This window comes from Siniperca chuatsi, linkage group LG22 (genome assembly GCF_020085105.1).
Source record: "Siniperca chuatsi isolate FFG_IHB_CAS linkage group LG22, ASM2008510v1, whole genome shotgun sequence".
NCBI lineage: Eukaryota > Metazoa > Chordata > Actinopteri > Centrarchiformes > Sinipercidae > Siniperca > Siniperca chuatsi.
This window is the reverse complement of record NC_058063.1, coordinates 4,932,501-4,954,680: the sequence shown is the minus strand read 5'-3', so window position 1 is coordinate 4,954,680 and position 22,180 is coordinate 4,932,501. Positions and strand designations below refer to the sequence as shown.

Genomic DNA, 22,180 nt, shown 5'->3' with positions numbered 1-22,180 from the left:
ATCTGTGTCATTTGTGCATGCTTTACACAATGCATATAGGCATACATTTGACGTGCTTCCATATGAAAATTTGCTTCAACTGGAGTGTAAATACACCCAAGACGCACTGCTGAGCACCAGCCAAATTCCTAAACTATCAGAGGAAGTTTGCAGAAAGACACTGTGGTGGAGGTGAAGTCAAGAATAGATTATTGGCAATTTTGAATCCAGCAATTTCTGTCTGCATGAACTCAGATGTACCACCGGATGTTTTTCATTCATCTTCAAGTTTGCAATAAAAGAAAACTTTGACTTGAAAGAGGGAAAACAACAGAAGCTTGGATGCTAGCTTTGCTTAGCAAGTATTAGCAGTGAAGTATGGAAGGCCAGCTGGTGCCTGAGATATGCAAATAGCTGAGGACAAGCTTTGATGTAAATGAAAAAGCTTTTGCAGCATTGAAGCTTCCCTTGTGCCAGAAAGATCTTGCTAAAAAAGGCACAATAATAATTCTGCAACAACTGTGAAGGAACATTGTCATGCTGAAGAGGTACATTATTCAAGGTAAAAGTTAGATCCAATTTCAGTGTGGGGTGGAGCGCCCCTTTTACAGAGTCAGACTGACCTAGCTGAGAGGCATGCAGGCCTTGACTGGACCTCCTCCTGCTGTCAGCTCTGTGCTCCCAGGCCACACAGCCCAGCTCCCTTTTAGTTGAATGGGAACTTGGGGTCCAGTCCCCTGGACTGGCCCAGCTGTGCTGCATGGGGGTCCTGGGGCTCTGTGGACTGTGCGGCGTCTGCGGCGTCCGGTGGCCGCTCCTCTCACGGGGGTGCGGCGGAGGCGGAGTCAGGGGCAAAGGCTTCAGTTCTTGGTACTGTAGCGCTAAATCCAAGAGCGGTCTGGGGAGGAGCTCAGAGGTGGAGAAGGTAATGAGATCATCCACTACTGGTGGGTCTGAAATGAGGGGCATAAGGGAAGAGATCTCCGGTTCAGAGGAGGTGCGGTCCCTTAGGGAAGGGGGGTTAGTTCGAGGGGGCACCCTTGGGGGAATATCCAGGCAGCGACCTAGTCCTATGGAGGCCAGGAGGGAGCCACCACCCAGCAGGACCCGGTGGGTGCTCTTAATGAGGCCACCGAGGGAACCCCTCTCAGGCCTGGGGGAGCCAGCCGGAGAGGAACCCCCTTCCTCGCTGCCCGAGTCTCGCTGAGGTAGAGGAAGCTGCAGGCTGTCCTTCACTGAGGAGCCTGCAAAGGGAGAAAAATGTTTTTTGAAGTTTTACAAAGACAGAGAGAAAAGGCATTTATTATTCATTTAACTTTTATTTATAATTCACACTCATGCCAGTGTGAATTGTAACAGTGGCTAATGGAAGATATGCAGCTGGCAGTTAGGATGGTGATGGAGGGTATAAGATACCATTCTGAGCAGGGGGAGGGGTTGACATGGAGGGTCTGTACTCCTCAAAGTCATCCTTGGATTCTCCATTCTCATTGCTGTCCGACTCCAGGAGCTTAGCCCTCATCGACAGACTGAAAGCGTGAAGAAATTCAAAAACATTTAAGCATGGTGATGAATTGAATTAAGTTGAGCGTAAGATGGTGTAGTCCCTCATTCGTCCAGGAGTGTTCTATCGTAGAAAAGGTTTCAGTCGTAGTCATCTGGACACTGTTTTCAGAATCAAGACGTTTCGGCTCCCATCCGGAAGTCATTCTCAATTGTGAAAAAATGGGACGGGAACTAGAAATTTAAGCTACTCTGTGTTACATAAGCCCTGCCCTAAGGAGGGCACTGAAACTGACCTAATTGTTTCCAAGTGATTACTGGGCCATCTTGGAAACAATTAGGTTTCAGGTGAAACTAGCTATTAACAGATACTCAGGTAGACTCCTTCCTGAGGGCAGGGCTTAAGTAATCACAGAGTAGCTTAAATTTCCCGGTCCATTTTTCACAATTGAGAATGACTTCCAGATGGGAGCCGAAACGTCTTGATTCTGAAAACAGTGTCCAGATATAGGGCATTCCTACAGTACCTGCTTTCCTGGGGACTAAGGCGCAGGACTTTAGGGCTTTTGGGACTTTTTGGGCTCTGGGGCCTCCAGTGGGAGCCCAACCTCAGGTCTCCATTGGCTTGTTTAAGAGAAGGGGCTTCTAGGGGCCAGACCGGGCTCAGACCAAACGATCGGCTGTTGTCACTGGGACTGACTGCAGAGAAAAAGGGAGAAAAAGAAACAAGGTGAAATAAATATCAGCTTGTATGTCATCAGTATGCGTACTGCTTAGCTGTGTTCTAATGAGGTGAGCATTTTTAAACAGCAGGTTTCACCAATAAATCGACACAGCTCTGCAATCATCTCCAACACAATGACCTTTAATTGACTCCTGCTACAGCTTGAATTCATGAAACTTCAATGCACTTTTTCTACCCATATTTCTGCACAGTTTAAGACCCGATTAACTCTAAAACTGTTTTAAGGTTACGTCATCATGAGAATATAGTTTAGATGGTAACCTCCAAATGGTTCACAGAACAGAACGTGTGAGAAGAAGGAGTGAAAGTCTCCTGGGAAAACATGAGAAGAAGTGCAGAGTGCTAATAAAAGTTGTGATTTCACCTGCCATTCACATACTTTACCCAGGCTCTGGCACCACATTTCTTCCAGCTACTCTCCCAACCAACTGGCTTATGCTGCTAACACAAAGTGTGTAAACATTGTGTGAACAGAGCATGTATATGCTGGGCTTCCTGCCACAACACCTCCCAACATACAAACTCCATCACACCCTTTGGAGCCTTCTCTAAGGATAGAGGGTGTCATATGCTGTACAGAAATACCTTGAGGCAAATTTGTGACTTGCGATATTGGGCTATATAAATAAAATTGACTTGACTTCTCAACATAACACCCGACATGTTAGTCAAAAGAAGAGACGAAAGTGGTATGGACACCATTAATAATAAAGAAATAACAAAGAGAACACTTTAAACCTACTAATTAATTTCACTGAGTTCTGGTGCGAGGGCCTGCTTAAAGAGTAACTAAAACCCAAAGTTTTGGCTGAAGTGCCTCTACCCTAGAAATTCAAAAAATGCCAACCGAACATCAAAAAATATCAACATGGGCAGCGCTGGGAGGGGGCGCAATTGGATAGACCTACAACCAGTCAGAGCAATGAAATGTGTGACGTTATGTAGCACTGAGCGACAGGGCGGTGCTTGGTCCGTTTTCAAGAAGAAAAAAAATGGTGGCCAAGTCACAAACTTTCTCAAATTACAGATAAAGTAGTGTTTTTTTTTGAGGCGGGAAACAGGCAATGCAGTAACAGAATCTTGATTTATTGATCAGCACTGCCTAGTTTGACAGTTTGATCTGAGTTCCGTGAGCCTGGTGGACGAACCTGCAGACTGGACACAGGCCCAGACCTACAACCGATAAGACTAAGATCCCTGTAACCAAGCTTAGTTAGCACCAGCAGCTATAACACAAAGTCTGCCAGCTAGCGTAACTGTAAGCAAGAGCCAATTCTATTTGTTATGGTGTACTGCGCTCCTGGTCCGTATTATGATCAAGTTAAAACAGATAAAGTAATTTTTGTAGGTGATTTCAGTATTGATGCACTGGCATCAATAGTGGTATTACAGGCGGCTGTGGCTTAGTGGTAGAGCGGTGTGAGTGTCACTTCGGTGTGAGTGTCTGTGAATGATTAATTAGTTTCTTTGTACTGATGAGCAGTTCTGCCATCTGTGGTTGAATGTGATATGTAGTGTGTGAAGCGCTTTGAGTGGTCAGGAGACTAGAAAGGCGCTATACAAGTGCAGTCCATTTACCACTGCATTAATCTCATTATTAGATTCGATTGACTTTTGTCAGAGTGTACATAAACCCACTCACTGTTTTAACCACACCCTCGACTTTGTTCTGGTATATGGCATTGAAATTGAACATTTAATATTCTTTCCACAGAATCCTTCATTATTGGATCATTATTTAATAACTTCTGAACTCCTATTACTGGACTACACACCATTAGGAAAAAACTCCTATTCTAGATGTCTATCTGACAGTGCTGTAGCTAAATTTAAGGAAGCGATTCCATCTGCATTTTATTCAGTGCTATGTCTCAATATAATAGAGGACTCCTATGCTAATTTCAGCCACTCCCAAATTGACCATCTTGTTGATAGTGCTGCAGGCTCACTGCAGACGACACTCGATTCTATTGCCACCTCTAAAAAAGAAGATACCCCCAAACAGCTGTACAACTTGATATATATTTAGACTGCTTTTCTCCTATGGACTTTCTTCAGCTAACTTCAACGATTTCTTCATCTAAGAACCTGTCTCTCAGACCCCATTCCAACTAGGCTGCTTAAAGAAGTTTTACCCTTAGTTAGCACTTCTTTACTGGATATGATCAATCTGTGTATATTAACAGGCTATGTACCACAGTCTTTTAAAATAGCTGTAATTAAACCTCTTCTTAAAAAACCCACTCCTGATCCAGGGGTTTTAGCCAACTATAGACCTATATCTAACCTTGGATGAGTCCTGAACCATCCCTTAGTTATGCTGCTATAGGCCTAGACTGCAGAGAGACTTCCCATGATGCACTGAGCTCCTCTCTCCTCCTCTCCATCTGTATGCATTTTTTATCCCATTATTGCATGTTACTAACTCGACATCTTCTATCTCCCGTAGTTTTGTACTTTCTCGTCTCTCTCCTCTCTCCTTCTGTCGCTTTCAGCAGGTATTTCTGCCTCTGGAGCTGCAGAGTCTGGATCGGTGATTGTGGGCCACCGGCTGCCCCTGTGTTCCTGCTCGACAACTGCTACTACAATTGTTATTATTAGTCTTATTACTATTATTATCATTATTATTCCTATTACTATTATTATCATTATTATTCCTATTCCTATTATTATTATTTTATTAATATTAATATTACCACTACCATTACATTATTATTATTTTAAAATTCAAGGTGAACTTTGCATTGTGCTCCCCCCCCTCTCTCAACCCAACCGGCAGCGGCAGATGGCCGGCCACCCTGAGGTTTCTGCCTCTTAAAGGAAGTTTTTCCTTGCCACTGCCAAGTGCTTGCTCATGGTGGGATTTGTTGGGTCTCTGTAAATACTATTATAAAGAGTACGGTCTTGACCGTGGTGCTATATAAATAAAATTTAATTTAATTGAAATTGAATCACATACATATACCTTGAATTGGCCATAAACATAGTAGAACATGCACATGTGGTATCAAATGCCATCTTGGACATGAGTCCATCACTTTGTCAGCCATATTGTTTTGTAGTTTTCCTTTGTCCAACGCCATATGGCCTCAGCCACCATTTTGAATCCAAGCAACCATTTTGAATCTCCTACACACACACACACCCAACACACACACACCTGTATAAAGTACATTTTAGTTAGATTAATCGTATTTTACTTTTATTATCTTTTTAATAAATGTTTGTGGATATACACACTGATTTCTTTAATGTTCTTTTATTGTTGATGTACAGTGTTTAAATTCTGCCAACCTCTTCTATGCTGAATTCCAAAACCAACTTCAACTAGCTATTGATGGTATTTTTGGTATTTTAGTTCCAAATTGATAGCTTAGTGTATTTTATGAGACTGAATTAATTAATTGGCTATCATTTTCCCTTGTTTAAAGGTGGTGCCCCGAGGAATATTAATTAGGGTTATATTTTATATATATATCTTTTTTTTATTTTCTTTGATAATTACTTGATTGCACCTACACAATTTGGTGCCCCTTTAACCATTTTAATTCCCAACAATGCTAACACAGATTTTTAGCAGGTATTATTGTTCACCATGTTATTTTAGCGTGTTCTAACTAATGTTCTTTGCTAATTCGTTCTTAGCTAATTAATACTAAACAGAAAGTACTTCTGAGGCTGATGGGAATGTCATTAGTTTTGCAGGTCTTTAGTCATAAACCAAAGTAATGATGATGTCAGATTAAAAAAAAGTTTAAAAAAATAACTGACTTTAATACAATTTGTCCTGAAGGGGTGTGTCTTTACTCTTTACCAAATTTTGCTCCAATCCCTCAAGTAAATGTTGAACTATTTCACTGAATGAGTGAAGATTTTTACTTGATGGTGGAGCTAGCAGAAGATTCAAGGGATCACCAACTCAGTAAGATTCATCCTTGGGGGACCAAGGATATCTGTATCAAATTTCATCCCAATCCATTGAAAGGTTGTTGAGATATTTCAGTTGGGACCAAAGTAGCAGGTCAATCGATTGACCGACCAACCAACACTGCCATCTCTAGAGCTTCATGGGTATAAAGGATAGTATTCAAATCATCATACAAACATATAAATGTAGAGACTTCTAAACCTCAGGTACTGGAACTGGAATGAGGAATAGGACTAGGAGAGAAGCACAAGAACCAAAAATAATCCTAAAACACTAACTATTACAATCCTAGAGCTCAAAAAGTTCCTACAAAATATGGGATGGTTTAATTTTCTTGTTATCTAATTCAGTAGAATATGGCACAATGAGAGATATTACTTCTAAGATGATCATTCTGTAGGTTTCATTGCGCCCTCCTATACTAATTTGTATTAAGTGAACCAAAATCTTGTTGAATGGAGCTCTTTGGACTAATGCAAATCAATTTGGCAGTTCTCTAGACAAATACATTTGGGAGGCCCCACCAATAAATCACTGCTTGGTACTGAGAGGGCAAGCACAAATATCCACTAAACACATTTTAATAACAGGCACACTCATGGCTTAGTGATTGCCATTAAGAAAGCCATTAGTAAGTAAAGAAAACCAGCCCTCTATTTGATGAGTAAATGAAGCTGGCAGATGTTTTGGATTTACTAACCACTTTTACAGATAAATGTTTCACCACAATTTATGCTTTCATGTCAACCCCCATGGTATTTGTTTAGAAAAATCCCTCTCATTGCCTGTTGCTACACCACAAATTTCCTTTTGGGTTTTGTTAAGATGCCCTGTGACGTACTGGCTACAATTTCCCTCCAAAGGGAAACGATCTTGGGGCGTTTGTCTAAGAGCCTGACAAGCAGAAGAGTATTTTAAATCTGTGCCACTGCTGCAACCCTTCTCAGCCCCTTCTTCCAGAGCAATGAATTCTTCCCTGCTTATTTTTAAAGTAAACCGCACTGTAGCCACCACATGCATTTAGAACTGGGGACTGTTTCTGCCTGGAAAATACAGCTCAATGGCTCCCCCCGCTGCAGCATTGAGGAAACCGCAGGTAAGGGGAGCAGAGCAGGGCTGCAGCGGAAAAAAGCTGCTGAGAAGTGCTGAGCCGCTGAGAGGAAGTCAGATAATATTTGGACTGGAACAGACAGTTGAAAAGGGAAAAGGGTGTGTGTGAGAGAGAGAAAGCAGTAAGGCAGGGAGGGGGAGAGAGGGGGGAGGCCCACAGGGAAACGAGAAGACAAAAAAGACGAGTGGGTGGTTGGGAGCACATGAAAGGAGAGAATTTGGAAACTGAGAGAAGTAATGTTGCAACATAGTCTGTGTGTGCATGCATGGGGAAAAAAATGTCTCTGGAAGCACACGCATATGTGCACCTGTGTGTGTTTATCCAAGTGAAAAATGACTGCACTCACGTTGGATCGCACGGAAACGTGGGCCGAAGGAGGGTGAGGAGCCCGAACCTAAATCAGGAGAGTTCCGCCTCTTCTCCAGGCCTGGGGATGCCTGCACCGTAATCTTATGGATGAAATCTGCAACAAACACACACAGACAAAGATATACGACAGATATTAGACCACCTGGATGGCAGACACCAACCAGAATACGCACACAAGTTTGGGTTTACTCGCTCTACTTCACATTCATACATTCAAGAGTTGTCAGTTGTTTTGAAGGTTGCAAAGCATTTTTTAGCTTCCTTATTTCTCTAAAATAGCCTATACTGACTTTCATTGTAGTGGAAATTCAGTGTAATACATGTTCTCTGCTTGGTAACAAATGCTGTGAAGAAGAAGAGAGTGCTTCTTTACGTAAAATATAGAACTTACTTGGCTAATTTCTGTGCAGTGTTTGAGTGGGAAGTGGCCATTTCATCTTCAACCTACAAAGTAGATATTAGCTGTGGCTAACAGCATGCTAGTGCTACTACTTGTAACTAGCTAATAACGAGCTACAGATGCCAGTAGGTGTCAGGAGGGAACATTTTAATAAACAATTCCCTAAAATTGGTTTTTATTCCCCTAAAATGACAAATGATTCCCTCAAATTAACTCATATACTTTATTACTTCTTTCAGTTTAGTAATTTGGATCCTTGTTTTGCTTAATGTTTTCTTTGGAAATAATGACATGTGCTGCCTCTTCCCATTCTCTTATAGAGGGCAGCAATAGGGTTGCCAACCATCCCGAAAAATGCAGAATCGTCCTGTAAAATACAGAATCGTCCCATAATTGGAAACTAAAAGATGTGTTCGGTATTGAACTGATACAGGACGAGCTTTTGTTCCATATTTTTGAGAATCAATTCAGTGCAAGTCTGTGGGAGAGAAATATTAAGACAGGGTGATTTGTATGAGATAGAAGGAAACCCTCCTGCTCTGTTATCCCTGTTTGTCATGTTGTTCCACTACCCAAACAGAGAAGCAGGGGGAGGTGCGTAGAAACAGCTGTTTGCGTCTCCCTCTGTCTCGATATATAAAATATCTAAAATAAGAAAGTTCACTACATGAGTCCTTTTGTACATCAACAGTAAACGAAAATGTAGGATTTATGAATGAAGTTTGGTGAGTAACATTGTGTTTAAATTTCTAACATAACAAATAATATGCACTCAGTATATCCATTTCCTTCCCTCAATCTGTAATTTGTACCCTTGGCTTTCTTAATTGTCATGTTTAATTGCAAAACCTAAAGTATTAGTAAATGCAGTTAATAAGAGTGTCAAGAGGGCACTGACAAATGGAATGAAGAGATATCACTATTAACTTGAGGTAATGAATTAATTACGTAGTTTGACATCATGACTTCATATATCAATTGTGCAAATTATAAACTCAAGGAAAAGAAAGAATTCCCCCCCCCCCTCGGATATGGATCGGGCTCCACAGCAAGCAGCTACTAGCATTAGTCTCAAATAGTCAAGAATATATTTTGACATTATATATTTTTTATATTTGAATTTTTATCCTCTATATTTCTTTTTTGACATTATTTTTGCGGCTCTAATTGTTTTTTATCTCTTGTTTTAATTTTTACCTCAACTTTGTCTTGCCTTTGTTTGGTCTTACTGTTTGGATTTCTGTTGTTATATTGCCTTCAGGGTATTCTGCTTTTGCTTCGCTTTGCTTTGTCTGTCAAAGCACTCTGTAAACTCTGTTTTTAAAGGTGCTATATAAATAAAGTTATTATTATTATTTAATTTGTTTTATTCTTATTTTTCACACTTTTAGCACAGCCTTAAGAGTATGCCACACTGACAAATACAACCTTTACATCCTAAATCCTAAATAAGAACATCCTAAGCATGTTCTTATTTATATCTACTTTTAGAGAATACAGGATAAAGCATAACATATAAGCTACTCTACAGGGTACAAAACCAAGAGAAACAAGAAAAAAAAGATAATAATGATATTAGTGGAAAGAGGAGGGAGTCAGGCAGATATGGTTAGAAGGAGAATAAAAACACAGACTAGGGAGCTAGAGGAGAGAGTAGTGAGAGAAAACGGGTGAGGGAGGGATACCTAAAAAGAAAGAGGGAGAGAGAGAGAGAGACATAGAATGAGAGCGAGAAAGTGAGAGAGGCCAGCCAGAAGTGTATCCATGGACAGGAAGTGTCGAGGCGTGGTTGGCTCACTCTCCCCTCTCATCAACCCCCCCCCTCACATCACGGCCCTGCTGCTGCTGGGAAAGGCCTAACCACAACACACACAGTGCATTTACGCATGCTTGCTCAGCCCAAAATACACTCACACACGCATTGACACACACATTGAACTGCAACAGGCTGTGTGATTTTGTGATAGTAGATGATACATAAGAAACAGCACCCAGATGAATATGATCTGATCCACCGTTCACAGGATCAGTGCTTTAGTCACATCTATGTCTAACGACTGCCTGAATGTTGTTGCAAGGGCTTTGTCAGGATAAAATTTTGAGGGAATATTCTGAAGAGTTGTCACTTTTAACATTTTTTTGGACACGTAAACAATTTCTAAGTTATTGTATGACGGCAGGAAATAGCGCCTAGCAGCAGCCTTTTCTAAATTAGCCTTTAAACCTACATGAGTCCAGCTCCGACAGGAACCTTCAGCAAAGCCGAGCTACAAAATTACAACAGTCGCACCACAAAACTCTACCTCAACTCCTCTTCTATGCTCTCTTGTATTTTTTTGACTGTTGTTGTTTGTGTTGCTTCTTGAGACTAAGCCAGTAATGGCCCTTGAAATAGAATTTCTCCTCAAGACTGTTGGCTGGTTCAATCCAGTTAATAGTTGATTTGTGACAGAGCTCAAAAACAATTCAAACAAACGCACACACCTTGAGGCATGCTGATCTTCTCGCCGTTCTTGCTCTTGAGCTTGTGCTTTTTGAAGGTGCCCTTCCTCTTCTTGACGTTGGGTTTCTCCTGGTTCTGGTTCAGGTGGAGGATGAGGAGGCTGAGCTCACGCTCGAACACGTCCTGCTCCCACTGGGCCAGCTGCTGCTCGCGCTGCCGCAGGAATTCTTCGTGGGACTTCTGCTCCAGAGCCGCTCGCTTCAGCTCCTCCTCACGACATCGCAGCTCCTGATGGAGAGAGGAAGGACAAGCGGATGAAAGAGATGAGGGGGTGTTTAATATCAGCAGGTCCAAATCATGTGTGACTGAGGTTTACAGACATTTTATTTGATGTTCCACAGATTAGCGTTTGATCTCAAGGTGTTGGTACAACTGAAAGGATGCAGTATATGGGCTTCTCCTCCCCAAATCTTACATTAAATACTGTATGGCCATCATGACACCAAAGTCCAAAGTCAAATTAACATCCAAAACTAAAATTAACGTTTCTGTGATGAGCTGTTTTTGTAGATAAATAACTTCTGTTTCAGGTCTGTATCAATAATGTTAAGGTGTAACATTATAACATAACATAAATAGCTGCTATTTATATTTATTAACAATATCTTATCTAGCTATACATTTTAAATTACTTTACAGTTTGATATTAGTAAATGTATGCCCTTTCTTTGAGGCAAAATTGCAGGAATGTACATCAGAGTCACAGAGTCAGTTTTTTATCTTTTGCTTAAAATATCAGAACCTTTCAACTGTTTTGCTTTGATTGAATAGATGCACAAATCAATTAACTAATGGTTTGTTCAGATGGACAATATATCAGCATAATTGTGATGTAAAATATTTATAACTATTTGTTTCTGCAAACAGGTGTGGCTATGGCATGAACAGTTCTAGAGATTTTATCCAATTGACCAGTCATAAGCTTGTCTGGAATACAAAAAAATTCTAGAAATTACACAACAAATGAGAATCCTGGATAGATGAATGGATGGATGAATACAAAGAGGTACACAAATGATTACTGTACTGAATCATGCACTGACTGCCTCTTACCTTTTCTTTAGCCCGGAGTTCATCAAACATGTCCTGGATCTCCAGTTTCCAGTCCTCCTGCAGGGAGTGGAAGGATTCCTGCGGCATTTCTTCCTTCACCTGCTGCTCCAGGGCCGTCAGCTGGGCCAGGATGGAGCTGAAATTGGGTCTGCGGTGGGGGTCCTGGTCCCAGCACTCTGTCACACACACAGCAAGCACAGTAAGACACCAGGGTCCACACTGCAGCACTTGTACTAATGTGACACTTCAGATACAGAGTTATTACTACTACAACTGCATTCTATTAAGCATGAATGCATGGCTGTCATCACACTGACGCAAAAGTAACAGAAATAAGGAAGTAGTGAACCAAAGAAGAGCAAAAATAGATATTAAGGAGGTTCATGTAAAGAAAAAAATTAAAAGGACTTGAAAGAAGGATGTCACTGATTGATTCACCCTAATTCTCAGACATACTGATTTGCATTGAAAAAAGGCAAATGATATCCCCCTATTGAAAGGTGTTCATTACAATTTTAAGACTTAAAATCAGGTCACAGACTTACTAAGATGGATGTTTCTGCACTCTTAACACTTCATCTTGAATTAGTATCCTGCAATCCCTCTCATTTTTATTTACACATGCTTCAGGCACTTTTGTGAGCACAATCTAGAGTCAAGCTGATCACTTATTCAAAGTGTTATGCTTAATTAACTTGCTGTGGGGGTTTTTGCATAATTTGCTGCAACACTTTAGGCACTACAAGCAGATCAAAAAACAATCCGATAATTAATTAATCCTCTGAGGTGGCTATCGGTGGTTTTGTGCACTGATCTCTTTTTTAAAATACAACCATAAAAGACAAACTGACATCAGTAGAAGAGGCTAAGCAGAAGGAATGTAAACTATCTACTTTTTGGCAAATGTATGTCAGGAGCAAAGCAGATAATAGGCTGGTTGCATGTTAGAAAGTACCCAGGTGATATTTCTTTTTAACTTGAAACTGAACAAAAGGAAGAACATAAATGAATACAAACATATTGCACAAGATGGCTCAGGCACAAAACACTTCCTCTCCATGGCCACGTTATTAGCAACATACAGGATTTGTTTTCTCAATTTCAACCCAGCTTTGGGGAAATGGAAAGAGAGCATGCCAGAGACACCAATTTGATCTCACGCAAAAGTACTCTTACACCACTGAGCTGAAAGTCACTGCCTAAACAGTGCTATGAGTGCATTCGATTACATTTCAACACATACAAAGACATGTCCCACCTGCCATGAGCTGAGCGAAGGGTTCGGGGCACGTTGAAGGGATGGGCAGGGTGAGCTTGTTGACAGCGACTCCATAGGCGACAGCAAGTCCATCAATCCCTTTGTAGGGTGCCTCTCCTGTTAGCAGCTCCCACAGCAGAACACCATAGCTGGAGGGGGAAAACGCAGACAACAAGGCATAAGACTGTACGCTCAGACTAAAATTAGACAGAGGAACACACTTCATGATACACTATTTTTACAACACTTAACTATCAGCATTTTTAATGTATATTTTATATAATATTAAATCAAACCGCTGCAGTACCAATATACTAAACAAGAATTCTAATTTCACAACTGTTTGTTACAATGACCAACTGTGTTAACAGTATGTTACTTTCTGGACCACTGCCATGTAAGAATGTTTTTATATCTGTAAGCTGTTAATGTAAACTCAATACTGCTTCACAGTAAAAGTCTTCCAGCAAATGGTATTGATGATGGCTTTTACTGTGAAGCAGGTCAGTAAGTCCTAAATTAAAGGCACCAGGATTATCTTAAAGCCACCATGTGTGGAATTATTATATATTATAGCATCTTTCACATTATTGAGATGGCAAAAAATTTGTTTGTAGAAGTATGAGACAATCCTAGAGACAACTAATGCAGTCTATGTGTTGCTTTCAAACCATTCAAACTCATTGTTCACAGATGAGGATCTTTTGGTCTGCCACAGTGTCTTTTTAGATACTACAACTAGGTGGTGCCAAAGTCTAGAATTTTCAAATTCATTTTTTATTGAATTTTTATTAAAGCTGCATTAACTGATATTTTTGGGCACTTTGGAACAGCTGAAAATGCAACATTGACGTATTATCCCATTATAAAGTTGTTTAGGTGAATGTTTTGGCTAAGATTTACTTATTTAAACATGCAGCAGACAAAACAAGCATTGTTTCTAAGTAATTTTTCTGGCCACCTGATGAATGTATAATATTCATTCTCCTTTTAGCTCTGTTTTGGTGTCCACCAACTACTGAGGGAAATATCTGGCTCTTTTGCTGCCAAATGCTCCATTATGTTTACCAACCACTAACTTTATCGGTCTGCTGTTTGGTGCTAAGCAGGTAGTGTACAGTGGGTTTTTCAGATATTTTTCACTGAAAACAGCTGCCTTCAGCTGGAAATGTGGTTGATAAGAGCAGTAAGACTGAACCTAAGTTGCAGGCCGTAAATCAAATGTCAAAACAATGAGCTGAAAATCTCTAAAACACTTGATATTGATAATTCTCTGTGAGTTCATCACTATGCGTGACCCCTTTCACATTACACAGTTATTTGATCCATTGTAATTAACAAAATACTGATTAGTGTAGCTTTAAGCTTATTTCAGTTAGGTTTTAACTGAGGTTCTGGTTTAAATATACATTTTGACATGTTTTTGCAAATTGGTAAGGTGACAAACTAATCAAAGTAGGCCACACGGAGCTATCAGCCCCCATTTACATGCCAGCCAACACTTATGTTTGGCAAGGGAAAATATTGCTAGAAATGTAGTTAACTTTCTAAATTAAAACTGGACCAATCCAGTCAAAAAATTGTTTTATTTTTTGCAATACATGAAACGCGCCAAATCTGATAATATTTTTGTCTCATGTCTACAGTACACACATTTGCAGCATAGACACCGAAAGATTGTAAAATGTATTTTATTCTATAATGTGATATGTCCACTGCTTCCAGACTATTTAAATACTGTATATGATGGTGCTTTTAAAAGGAAAATCTTTCATTTAGTTCTAAACTGACATAAAAGATAACACCTTGGGTCGTCTACAGTGTTTCATATATTTCATAATAAATTTCAATAGTCATTTTTCTGCTTCTTGCATTGTACAGCACATTATACCTTACACATTACCATAGCACTGACAGTACAGAACTAAGAGACATTTGTGTAGTGGAATATTTTTACCTGATGAAACGTGCTTGCAAAGCAATGTGAACTCATGTATGCAAAACTTGTACAAACACAAATACACACAGACACACACAGGACTTTTGAGCCCACACAATGGGAGCAGCCCTGTGTCCTAAGAAGATGAAGCGTGGCGCAGCATTTGGATCTCCCACACTGTCAATTAGCCCTTGCCTGGACCTGACTGAACGCACTGCGGAGGTTCGCTAAGTGGAGAGTGCAGGCCGCAGTCTTTTTTTATTTAGTTCTTTAATTACAACTTCCACACACTGACTTTGCAGAAACGCTGCTCGTCGGCTCGCCCCGAGGCGGTCATCGTCTCTGCATGGCGGCTTTGGAGACGAGCAGCCGTGGACAGATGAGAAAGAATAGCAAAACATAGATTACCCTTCATTTTCAGAGCAGTGCTGCCTGCCTGCCCGCCTGCTACTAGGTCATTTTGCTGTAATGAGCTTGCATGGGTTTGTTGTCGATAGAGGCGAAAGTTGGAAACAGAGGATATGTGTGTGAGATAGTGAGATGGCACTGAGCCCTTTAGGGTAGTAAAAAACTGTACACTCTTACTAAATAGGGTTCCTTAAGTACCAGAAAAATTCCATAAGTAGCTTGCACCATAGCTGAATCATTTTTGATGTTCTCAAGGATGCTTTCAAAAAGGTTCTTGGCTCTGTATGGGGCTTCAAAGAAACATTTAAGAATGGATGAAATGGTCCATGCAGCAAAGCCATGAATGTGTTATTGCTTTAACAAATAATTTATCTTTTTCCCTACTGCTGAGCAAAAACACCCCTGCTTGCTTCATTCTAAATGCAATCATGAATCATCTCAACAAATCACTCAGTTATTTAAGTCATTATTATAAAACCACAAACCAGAATCAAGGGACTCTTCTCTTTCTGTGTAGATGTGGCCAAACGCACACAGATATGTACACACAAACACACACAGAGCTATTCCCAGATAAAGGGCTGTGGTTAGGTCTGGTGTGTGGCCTCCTTCTCTGTCTGTACTGGAAACAATGGGACAGTGTGCAGTACACATGTCCCACAACAAAGCACAGAGCAGCTCTTTGAAGAGATGCCATCACATGGCTGCGGAGGCCTTGCTGCAATCCATCACTCTGTCCCTCCATCTTCATCATGTCTCCCACCATCACTTCTCTGCACTTTCACCCTTCCCCCTCTATTTCTATAATGTTTTCTGTCCACAGACCCCTGCAGCAGGTCTACTATCCTACTGAAGAGCTGCAGATTATTACTACAGACTACTGTCTATATACTAATATACTGACTTTTTATTATATTGCAGTACTGTTGTAAAAGACTGATCTCAATATTAAATGTCAAAGGGGTATACTCAAAAGTCAATAAAGTTAGGGGACTTGCGAGAGACAGATTAACAAAAGAATGGCAAGAAAATCGAAGCAGGAGATGCCAAGATCCCAAGGAGATGCTGACTTTCAGCCTCTAGTATAGGTCAAGGTCATGATGAGTAAACTGACTTATTTGTGTAAAATCAGTGGAGTGCCCCTTTAAAGAAGATGCAGTTGTAAAATATATCATCAGGGCCCAAAGGAACCACCCAGAGAACACTTGATCTTTTGTTTTGCTTTTAGAAAGTGAAAAGGCTTTTGCTCCTGTCCTGCAGTTGTAGACATGGCCCCATATAAACATCACACTATACTGATCTCTAATAAGGCTTCTGTATTATTTTTAATAATAATATAATTGGTATTATTACATCTATATTTATACAGAATGAAACTATTTTTCTAATCACAGCCCCCGGCACAGCACCAGGCTGTGAGGCGATTTTGGTGTGAATTCAATAAAATTTTATTTATATCACGCCAATTCATAACAGAAGTTATCTCACTGCACTTTTGATATAGAGCAGGTCTAGACCATATTGTTTATAATATTATTAACAGAGACCCAACCAGTCCCACCATGAGCAAGCACTTGGCGAAAGTGGCCAGGAAAAACTTCCCTTTAACAGGCAGAAACCTTGAACAGAACCTAGGCTCAAGGTGGGCAGCCATCTGCCTCAACTGGTTGAGTCGAGAGAGCAAAAGGAAAGAGAACATACAGTAGCAAAATTCTATATAGTTTTGAAGTAATGGTAATGTAGTGGTAATAATAATAATAATAAAAATGATAATAATAATAATTGTAGTAGTCGTCAAGCAGGACCATGGGGGTAGTAGGTGGCCCATAAGAGACGGCTTAAATGAAGAATCGTTTAAGTTAATTGGTGAAGGTCAATAGGAGAAAAGCCATCTAAATATATATCAGGTTTTACAGCTGCTTCTAAGGTTCCTGTGTTTGAAGATAAATCAATACCGGTTGAGGGCAGGAGGTGATGAATTTTGTCTCTAATAATTAGAGTTTTATCATTAAAGAAGCTCATGAAGTCGTTACTATCGAGGGCTATAGGAAAACATGGCTCAATAGAGCTGTGACGGTCAGCCTGGCTACAGTGGTGAAAAAAACCCGGGGTTGTTCTTATTTTCCTCTATTAATGAGTAATAGGCTTCTCTTGCATTACGGAGGGCTTTCCTATATGTTTTAAGACTACGATATCTTGCCAGACTAAATGAGATTCTTCCAGATTGGTGGAACGCCATTTCCTTTCAAGTTTTTGCAATGTTTACTTTAATTTGCAGGTTTGGAAGTTATACCATGGAGCTAACCTTCTTTGTTTTATTATCTTATTTTTTGGAGTCGAGTGTCATTCACAGTGAGCCTGCAGCCCTATCAACAAGACAATCAATTTCGGAGGGACTAAAGTTAGCATAGGAGTCCTCTATTATATTGAGACAACGTATTGAATTAAATGCAGATGGAATCACTTACTTAAATTTAGCTACAGCACTATCAGATAGACATCTAGTGTAGGAATTTTTGCCTAATGGCGTGTAGTCCAGTAACAGGAGTTCAAAAGTTATTAAATAGTGGTTCGATAAAAAAGTATTCTATGGAAAGACTATTAAATGTTCAATTCCAATGCCATATGTTAGAAGAAGGTCGAGGGTGTGTAAAACAGTAAGTGAGTTTATGTACACTCTGACAGAAGTCAATCGAATCTAAAAAGGAGATAAACGCAGTAGTAAGGCTATCATTATTGATGCCCACATGAATAATAAAATCACCTACAATAATTACTTTATCTGTTTTAAGGACTAAACTCAATAAAAACTCAGAATAGGGACCAGGAGCGCGGTACACTATAACAAACAGAATTGGTGTGTTTTCCAGGTTGGGTGTGAAAGACTAAGAACAAGGCTTTCGAATAATAGGCTTAAGTTGAAAATAGCTCCACCTCCTCATCTGGTGCTGCGAGAAATGTGAGTATTAATATGAATGGGCGGAGTGGGTTCATTTAGGCTTACATATTCGTCATGACCCAGCCAGGTTTCAGTAAGACAAAATAAGTCAATATGATAATCTGATATTAAATCGTTTACTACTTTACTTTAGATGACAGAGATCAGATATTTAACACATATAATTTTGCTTTACTATTGCAGCAGTGGCAGCAGCAATTTTTATTAGGTTTTTATGTATAACTCCTCTTCTGTTTACTTTCTGACCACTTAAATTGATCAATTTAAGTGGTCAGGGGGCAGACACCGTCATTAGAGAGTTTTGGGTGAGTAACTGCGCTGGAAGCACAGAGGAGCATGTAGGACTGCAACTTTGACTCATGGTCAAATCTAGGTTGTCATGGTTTTGGTCCACTAATAAGCTTAGTCAGATATCTAGATATGAGAGCGTCTCCATCCAAAGTGGGATGAATGTCGTCTCTCCTAATCAGACCAGGTCTTCCCCAGAAAGTCCGCCAATTATCTACAAAGCCGACATCCTTTGCTGGACATCACCTTGACAGCCAGCAGTGGCATGATGACATGCAGCTATGCATGCTTCGGGACGAACTTTCCTCTCTCCGGCAGAAACAGGAACTGTCATAACTTTCTGTAACCATGGTTTTGTATCAGCATCTTTCGGAAGCGGCAACTTTCTTCTTTTTTTAAAAAGTAGAAATTGTACAATAGGCTATATGGAAAGCGACACATCATCAGTAGTAGGCTCTTTAGAAAACGGAGCACACAATGTGCTCAGAATTAAAACCTAATAAAAGAGCTGCCAATAATCAGAGTTGGTTTCTCAGCGGGTTTGTCGCTGAGTAGGGAGAACCTGTTAGAAACGTGAACTGGTTGGTGGTGGACCGTGGGTTTCTGCTTACTTAGGGCTATGCTTCCTTCGGACAGTCTCCCTGAGTTCCCAGCTGCTCGGGAGCTGCTGCTAACAGAACCTACATCTGGTCAGTCCGCTTCGGCTACTGGGGGCTGGCTAACTACAGCAACTAACGATTGAGTTCCCATGGGGCAGAACCGTGATTCCAATTCACTAAGCCTTGACTCAAGCTCAACAAATAAACTGCATTTATTATATGTACCATTATTACTAAAGGAAGCAGAGGAATACCTAAACATTTGACACACCAAGCAAGAGAAAGCACGAGAGTCAGAGGGAGAGAGAAGCCATCACTAGCTGCCAAGCTAAAGTAAGGTAGTTAGCAAAACTGAATAGCATAACAACAGTGTTATTAGCGAGAAGTAGAGAGCTATGAGTGTTTGAGCAGAACTAGTGTAAGTTTAAATGTATAGCGGACAATTAGCCGCTGTAATGAAGAATCTAACAAAATTAACTGGGATGAGCTAGAGCAGCAAAAACATGCTACCAGTAACCATGGATGTATAATAAAGCGCTGCTTCTCAGCCTTGCTTCAAATTTTTTCCAGTGGCCAATCACGGTATTGCAACTAAAATTCCCCTGCAGCCCAAAAGCATTTCCCTCATAGGCCACCTTTATAAAACAAATGTCTGTAAAACTAGTGACAGGACACCTCAAACTGCAAACAAGGTCAATTATGACTCTTTCTATTATGAATTTTTGATCCATGGAGGTTTTATATTTGTAAAACTTTCCTCAAGCAAAGAAAAGCGATTTAAAAATCTGTGAGGTAATCACAATGTAAAGTCTATGGGCCAAGCGGAAACATGTGGGCGGGGCCAGCAGGAGAAACACTACTGCGCATATTCAGTGGCCACATACCCCAGAAGTACAGAAGTAAACCCATAAGCAAGAAATGTTTTTTGGCGTATGCACCAGGCGAGCAATTCTCATTGGATTGAATAGGCGCCATCTTGGGGGCCAGTATACTGTTCTAATAATACATCCATGGGCCAAACCGTGTTTTCCCATATACTTACACTGTGAAAGAAGCGGCTGTAAAACGGTGGATCACAACACCGCAAAATTATTTGTTTCACTAACAGAATTTGATCCATTCTGTCCGATATCATTTGGAAATTATAGAAGAGCTGCATGATTAAATTATTTTATCCCCATTCAAGTTAGCAGAGGGCTAAACCGGAAGTTAGCCAACTTGGTGGCGGCAGTCTCTAGTGCATTTGCTCACAGCCCATCCTCACCTACTCAACCAGTCTTTCTTTACTTTTCCTCCCTATTTGTTATGAGTAGTGTGGCTCCTTTAAGGAACAGGGCAGTGCGTAGTGAGTGTGTGGGTGAACGAGAGCACGGGTGATGGTGACTGCACTCAGAGCAGACAGGTGTTGGCGATCGGAGCAGAGGGACAGGTTAGCAGTGAAGTTGTCTAGTGGCTGTAACTGTACAGTGTAGGTTACAGTTTGCCCATGAGTAAACACTGCAGCTCCTCAATTCCCAAGATGTTCCCATGTCTTGCTTCCCAGCTGCTGTATATTATATATATATATATATATATATATATATATATATATATATATACACACACACACACTGAGAGAAAAAAGTTAAAGTAAAGTTTCCCCTTTAACTGACATTTTGGAAAATACACTTACTTGTTTTGCATGCTCAGCTTGCTTAGCCCTACCTTAATTTTATCATACAGAGTGATACTGAGAAAAAAAAGTTAGTAAAGTTAGCATACAGACAGAGTGGTATCGATCTTTTCATCTAACTTTCAGCAAGAAAACAAATGGATATATATTCCTTTAAGTGCTGTGACACAATCCATATCCCCTATTCATAGAAATTATGATGGGCACAACAGGCTTTTGATAACAAATACAATAAAAGCACACATAATACATATCGTGGATTTGGTTCAGCTGAATGTAAATTACACTGCAGCTAAATTCAGAAACTTCTACATCTGCACACACACAGAAACACACACAAGCACTCACCTCCAGACATCGCTGCCCTTGGAGAAGGTGGAGGACTTGATGACCTCGGGGGCCATCCAGGCGTAGGTGCCGGCAGTGCTCATCTTGGTGGTCTTGTGCCACTCTCTCGCCAGTCCGAAGTCGGTGATCTTCAATGTCAAACTCTCCATACATTCATTCTCTATGGGCTGAGCCAGAAGGACTGGAGGAAGGAAGAGAGGAAAAGGAGGAAAGAAAGACAGGTAAGACTTAGCAAGGTTTTAAACAGTTAAATATGTTGAGTGATTAAAATTCAATAAAACGCATCACCGGATCATCAGACTAATTTTGCACTTTTCTTCTTGTAACTGAAAAAAGTCATGCAAGACTGAGCTTACTCTTCAGTACACACATTCACAAATTCTCAGTTTCTTTCTCACTTCCTCTTTGTCTTGTTTTTATGCCACCACAATCCAAACTGACAATGACACAGTTCACTTGCATTTGACTAATCCATGTAAATACATAAATCTCTGCCCCTTTAAACAAGTGAAATTATCAGTGTCCCTGGTAGGCAATACTTAAAACAAATGTCTTATTTCTGCTGGCTTTGTATATAGCATGGTTTAACTGGCATGCCAAGCCGGGATTCTATGCATGATTGGGAGCAAGGCAAAAAAAGAGAGGAAGCACCATTTTTAAAATGAATGTTAAGAGTTCAGTAACCCCTTGTGAATCTACAACTTTTGGAGCTTCAATTGCTGTGTTACGATGGGACTCCCTAAAAACTTGGTATTTCACCCGGGTGCCTTACGTCCTGCGTCACACACTGTTGTGTGCCTGATGCGCATTCTCGTCGGCTCACATTGAGTCATCTCGTCACTTTTTGGATAAGCTAGCAAAACTGTAACCTAAAAAGTTGTTTATTAACCTAATCTTTGCCTTAACCCCAAGATTAAACCTACAGGAGACCACGCCTAATTGTAACTTCAAACAGAGATGATTTTTTTAATTTTTTGTGATCATCGATTTACTAAAATACCCTTATATTTTCGTTCCTTGTACTGCAGGCACGGCTGCAACTGCGTCTAGACTTCGTGCTGAGTGTTGATAAATTCTCAAACTGACCATCAAAACGTTATACTGGAAAATATGTACAA

General features: G+C 40.4%; 1 protein-coding gene across 1 annotated transcript in view; it reads right to left on the bottom strand.

Annotated features, from left to right (window-relative positions):
• Positions 1-22,180, bottom strand: part of LOC122869870 (mitogen-activated protein kinase kinase kinase 11) — a 65,812-nt gene that overhangs the window by 10,221 nt on the left and 33,411 nt on the right. Inside the window, exons 2-9 of the mRNA XM_044183241.1 lie at positions 21,063-21,243; positions 12,850-12,998; positions 11,592-11,767; positions 10,520-10,766; positions 7,613-7,729; positions 2,010-2,181; positions 1,396-1,508; positions 603-1,223 (exon numbers count right to left, since the gene is read on the bottom strand). Of these exons, the coding sequence (XP_044039176.1) occupies positions 603-1,223; positions 1,396-1,508; positions 2,010-2,181; positions 7,613-7,729; positions 10,520-10,766; positions 11,592-11,767; positions 12,850-12,998; positions 21,063-21,243 (1,776 nt within the window). The remainder of the gene's footprint in view (positions 1-602; positions 1,224-1,395; positions 1,509-2,009; positions 2,182-7,612; positions 7,730-10,519; positions 10,767-11,591; positions 11,768-12,849; positions 12,999-21,062; positions 21,244-22,180) is intronic.